The sequence below is a fragment of the Phocoena sinus genome, chromosome 7 (genome assembly GCF_008692025.1).
Source record: "Phocoena sinus isolate mPhoSin1 chromosome 7, mPhoSin1.pri, whole genome shotgun sequence".
NCBI classification, from domain to species: Eukaryota; Metazoa; Chordata; class Mammalia; order Artiodactyla; family Phocoenidae; genus Phocoena; species Phocoena sinus.
Genome location: NC_045769.1, coordinates 69,017,752 through 69,023,673, shown reverse-complemented (window position 1 = coordinate 69,023,673; position 5,922 = coordinate 69,017,752). Strand labels below are relative to the sequence as shown.

The 5,922-nt window shown below is 39.0% G+C and overlaps 1 protein-coding gene across 1 annotated transcript; it reads right to left on the bottom strand.

Moving 5' to 3' along the window:
* Window positions 1-336: 336 nt before the first annotated feature.
* Window positions 337-811, bottom strand: LOC116756814 (60S ribosomal protein L23-like). Its single transcript, XM_032637785.1, has one exon. The coding sequence runs from the start codon at window positions 809-811 to the stop codon at window positions 389-391; it is 423 nt and encodes a 140-aa protein (XP_032493676.1). The 3' UTR covers window positions 337-388.
* Window positions 812-5,922: the final 5,111 nt, after the last annotated feature.

Here is a 5,922-nt window from a genome sequence, read left to right as displayed (position 1 = left end):
TTTTTTTTTTTTTTTTGGCGGTACGCGGGCCTCTCACTGTTGCGGCCTCTCCCATTGCGGAGCACAGGCTCCGGACGCGCAGGCTCAGCGGCCATGGCTCACGGACCCAGCCGCTCCGCGGCATGTGGGATCTTCCTGGACCGGGGCACGAACCCGTGTCCCCTGCATTGGCAGGCGGACTCTCAACCACTGCGCCACCAGGGAAGACCCAACACACTTCTTTAAAAGTATTTCTGTTCACGTTAGAGAGTTAAAAATGTATTTTTTTTTTTCTGCACTGGGTAGTTTTATTTTACAGAGCGGGTAAGGGTTAGGTGGTGTCAAGAAGAGTGACATGGAGCAAATAATTTTTATTAGTATTTTTTTCTTTTACAAATACACCAAAGAATCATGCAATGCTGCCAGCATTGGATGCAATCCTGGGCCACAAGTCTGCACATTCCTTTGCAACTGGTCCTGTGATGGCAGAACCTTTCATCTCACCTTCATTGTTTACTATGACCCCTGCGTTATCTTCAAAATAAAGAAACACACCATCTTTTCTCCAGTATGACTTTCGTTGTCGAATTACCACTGCTGGATGTACCTTCTTTCTGAGCTCTGGTTTGCCGTTCTTGACTGTGGCCATCACCGTGTCACCCACACCAGCAGCAGGAAGTCTATTCAGTCGTCCCTTGATCTCCTTCACAGAGATGATATACAGATTTTTGGCTCCTGTGTTGTCAGCACATTTGATCATGGCTCCAACTGGAAGACCCAAGGAAATCTGGAATTTGGCACCAGAGGACCCACCACATCCTCGGTTTGACATCTTGAACGCCGGAAAGGGACAAAAAGCTGTAATGTTTAATACCTTTAAATATCTTCCAGAAACCTTGTACCAGTTTATATCTATACTAGATTGGCATATGAGTGTTTATTTCTTCCTCCTCATTGGAAACAATGAATAATACCATAAGAAAAAAAAAAACAACCTTTGTTTATTTGGTAGGGGAATATGGCACTGTATAGGTATTTTTAATATGCATTTCTTTAATTAGCAGAATAGTTTATTTTCAAAATGCATTTGTTGATCATTTGCACCTTCATTTTGCCAGTTAATATTTCTGCTGAGAATTTAGCTAAGCTACTCCTTGGTGTTGCTGCCTTGCCATCCATTTTGTTTGGCCAAGCAGCCTGCAGGGACCTGAAATTGACACTAGTCCCTCATGCAAGCATGTGCCCTAGATAGCTGACTGCAGAGTCACAAGCAAATGTAAGTCACTGATATGACTTTCCCAACAGCCCTTGTGATCAACAGTCTCCCCTTCCTCCCAGGGCCTTCCCTTTGTGTGCCCTTTAGATAAGACCACCATGGGGCTTATCAAAACTCACTCTTTTTGTTTGAATTGACCAATCTGGTCTTAGCCCAGGAACCACAAAGCACTCCACCCACGGACCCTAATAAAAGTATGTACCCCAAATTGTGTGTGTCTCTCTCTCTGGCTACATCCTACCTTCACTTCCCCATGTGGCCCCTCAAGGTGGTTCCTCCAAGAACCGGGAGTAATAAACTTTTGTAACTCAGTTTCTCTCCTGGTCTCTTGTTAAATTGTGACTCACCAGATGGCACCCTGTGCTCCACTTAACAAGTGTTAACAAAGTAATAACAATTTCTTTGCCTATTTTTCTGATGGGATTTTTGTTTTTTCTTTCTTTATCTGTCTGAAATGTTTGTCTTATGATTGAAAAAAAATATTTTCCCATTATTTTTATATTTCTTTTACTTCTGTTTATGCCATTTTTTGATGTTTGCAAGTTTGTGTGTCTATGTGTTTATGTAGTCAAAGCTATTGATTTTTTTCCTTTATTTCTTCCCCATTTAAAAAGGGGATGAAATAAAGGAAAAAGATAACTATTCATTTATATTTTACTTTCAAACCTAATGGTTTAATTTTTTTGTTGTTGTTTAAGGCTATTATCCATCCTGAATTTATTTTGATGTGTGGTGGGAAGTACAGATCTAACTTTAGTCCCAACATTTTTTTCCAAATAATTAACCTGTTCTCCCAGTGTAATCTGCTGAATAATCAGCTCTTTCCCTTCAGATCTTCAATGTCACTTCTTATTATATATTATAGTACTAGTTACATATATATATATTTTAAAAAATTATCTTCCAAGATACATCTATTCTTCTTCTACTACTACATTGCCTTAATTATTATGGTGCCATATGGGCACCATATCTGGGAATGAAAGTCCTGTCCTTTTATTATTCTTATAAAATTTCAAAGTTAGTTTTATCTGAATTTTCAGTTATACTTTAGAATCACTCTGTCAAGTTAAAAGAGTGTTGAGTTGTATAGAATAGCTAAATCAGTATATCCAAATTGGGCCCAATATAATAACAAGGTCCTTTTAAGGGAAAGAGGAAGCAGGAGAGTTAGAGGCAGAGAAAGAGATGATGGAAGCAGAAGACAGAGAGAAGAAAGATTTTTTTTTTCTTTTTTCGGTACTTGGGCCTCTCACTGTTGTGGCCTCTCCCGTTGCGGAGCAGAGGCTCCGGACACGCAGGCTCAGCGGCCGTGGCTCACGGGCCTAGCCGCTCCGCGGCATGTGGGATCTTCCCGGACCGGGGCACGAACCCGTGTCTCCTGCATCGGCAGGCGGACTCTCATCCACTGCGCCACCAGGGAAGCCCGAAAAGAAAGATTTGATGATGTCACAAGTCAAGGCAAGCAGGTGGTCTCTAGAAGATGAATAAAGCAAGGAAACGGATTCTCCTCTAGAGCCTTCAGAAGGAAAGCAGCCCTTGATTTTAACCTAATAAGACCCACTTTGGACTTCTGATATTCAGAACTATGAGAGAATCCGCTTATGTTTCTTTTAGCCACAAACTTTGTGGTAATCTATTACAGCAGCAATAGAAAACTAATACAGAGATAACTGACATCATTATAATACTAAACTTTTCTTTCAAGAACATAATATACCACAACTTTGATTCATATCTCCTTCCATGTCCCTCAAGTGTTTGTTTTTAACATGAATATTCTGTATTTGTGTGAGGTTTATCCTAATAATTTAGAGTCTATGGATGCTATTATTAATGGGATGTCTTCTCATCATTATATTTTACATAGTTATTTATGTTAAACAGGAAAGCTATTGCTACTTTTGTTAGTTTATTTCTTTTCCCCAATTGTTCTGATTTTCTGCCTTTAAAAAAATTCTGCTTTTACTTGTGTTAATTATTGCTTTATTTAGGTTTGTTTCAGGTTTATGTTATGTTTATTATTTAGTTGAATGCCCCATTCATTAATTTTCTTTTTTCTTCCTCATTTAACACTGAAAATAGTTGCTGTTAAGATTTGCTTCTAACTGCTTTTACATTGTCTTGTGTTTTGATTTGTAGTGTTCTTCTTTTAATTATTTTAAAGTATTCTCTAGTAAAGAGTTTTAATTGACACTGACTGAAGATTTATATAATGAGACATTTTTTGTTAATGTTACTTAAAATTTATTTTGCCTTATTTTGTTTTTTATTGTATGTGTGCAAAGGGACATATGTAATTTTATATTTTTGAATATGATAGAGGATTTTTCTTTTAACCTGTGAACTAACATTTCATCCATTTTTATAAGCATTCTATGAGCCCTTGGATAGAAGGTAATAGTTTTCAGTTGATCAATGTCAATTAAATATACCATATTAAAAGTATAGTACAGGGCTTCCCTGGTGGCGCAGTGACTGAGAGTCCACCTGCCGATGCAGGGGACACGGGTTCGTGCCCTGGTCTGGGAAGATCCCACATGCCGCGGAGCGGCTAGGCCCGTAAGCCATGGCTGCTGAGCCTGCGCGTCCAGAGCCTGTGCTCCGCAACGGGAGAGGCCACAGCAGTGGGAGTCCTGTGTACCACAAAAAAAAAAAAAAAAAAAAAAGTATAGTACAGTACAGACTGTTAAATATTTGTGCTCTTTTTTTACTTTCAAACTTTGTGAGTCATTTTGCATATTATAAACAGAGTATAGCTAGATTTGTTTTAAACCCAATTGAATTGTTTCTAAAGGTAACAAGACCCAAATTAAATCACTAGCAGATGAACTTTACCAGGTGTATTTGAAAGAGATTTTAGGAGGTAGAATTGACATGACCTGATGACTTTGGTTGCATAGGGCAGAGAGTCACAGATGACTTCCAATCTTCCAGCTTGCACAGAAGAATGGGAATATTGTTATATGGAGCAGGTAAACATAGATGTTGTAGGGATTCTTAATGGATCTGTTTGAGGTGCCTGTATAACATGCAAGTTGAGCATATCTAGTAGGTATTGGATGAAAAGATTTGGAGCTCAGGCATGTGATAAAAGCTAGGGTTTTATTGAGAGAAAGGCAGAGTTTTTCCTTTTGAGAGTGGAATAAACATACTTGCTGTTTATATTGTACAAGAGATAGATTGAAGATAAAAGGCAAAGAGGGAATCATTAGCAGAGGATAATCCTGGATCCTGAGAGGGATCTTGAGTCTAAAGCAGAGGTAGAGCATTTGTCTTACAAAGGAGAAAAGATTTTAGGGGGGGAAAGAAGAAGATTAGCAGGAAAGTAAATAAGTTTTTTGACTGGGAGAGCAGAAGAGGAAAGGGAGAGGTTGTTTATTTCTGACTGTTTGTCCAAGTCCTTTAAATTATCGTGGGATCCCCGCTGAATCTTGCTGCTCACATACAGTCAAAGAAAGACTCATACACTACCTGATAAGTGAGGAATTTGAGTTATGCACTGGTTGTTTGCTCTCCTCAGCCTGGTATCTCCTGCTATCAGAGGTGCAATTTCTGTGCTTAATTTCCTGGTTTTGAGTGTGTTGTGCAGAGGTCTCTATGGTGCTTCTGTTTTATGAAAGCAGAGGAAGCAATGTCAGCTGATGAGCAAAGAAGACAGAGGTAGAGTGGTGAATTCGTTAAGGTAGTGATAATTTGAAATTAAAAAAAAAGAGAAAGAGTGCCAGTTTGGAGAGAGGACAGGATTTTGTGAGCATTCTTGAGAATCCAGCTGAGGCCAAGATGACTTGGAGAGCAAGGACTGTAATATTATCTCCAGAAGTACTCAGAGACCTGGAACAAGCACACACATTGGACCAGTGACTTACTTTATTGATGGCCATCTGCACAGAAGGTATGGCAGTAGATCAAAGGACAGAGGGTCAGGGACCTAAGGGTGCTGGGAGAGTTCTGTACTTTATGGATCAACTTTGTAAAGGAATAGACTTACAGAAATGTACACAGATACTAATGGTATGGCTTAATGAATTCTCATAAGGTGAACATGACTGTGTATCCATCACCCAGATCATGAAATAGAAAATCACCCGCATAACAGAAGCACCCCCCCGCCACATACTCCCAGAGTACTATCCTCTCCAAATTCAGTCACTATTCTGATATGTGAATAGACACACACCATAAAAGATTAGTGTGTGTCTGACGTTATTTTTATATTAGGTTGTGGAATTCAGTTTTTTTGTTGTATGTAGCAATAGTCCAAACTTGCTTATTGCTATAGGTTGTGTTAATATACCCAATGCCTAGCCTATACTTTTTTGGAATTTACAAATAGTGCCCCTATGAACATCATCGGGTTGCATATGCATATATCTGGGAGGTTATATATATCTAGGACTGGAATTGTTGAGTCATAGGATATACATATGTTCAGTGTTAATGGGTTCTGTCACTTTTCCAAAGACCATGAGAATAGCAGTGTATGAGAGTTCCTAGTGCTTTACATCCCCAGCAACAAGAATTTTAGATATTCTGGTACGTAAGTAGTGGTATCTCATTGTGATTGCATTTCTCATATTGACCATATTGTTCTATTGTGTTGTACCTATTCACTTTTTGCTCATTTTTCCATGGCTTTTTCCATCTTTTCACTGATTTTTAGGTGT

Bases quoted from the DNA above. Each gene is read 5' to 3' on its own strand.
- LOC116756814 (XM_032637785.1), bottom strand. From the start codon at position 811: ATGTCAAACCGAGGATGTGGTGGGTCCTCTGGTGCCAAATTCCAGATT.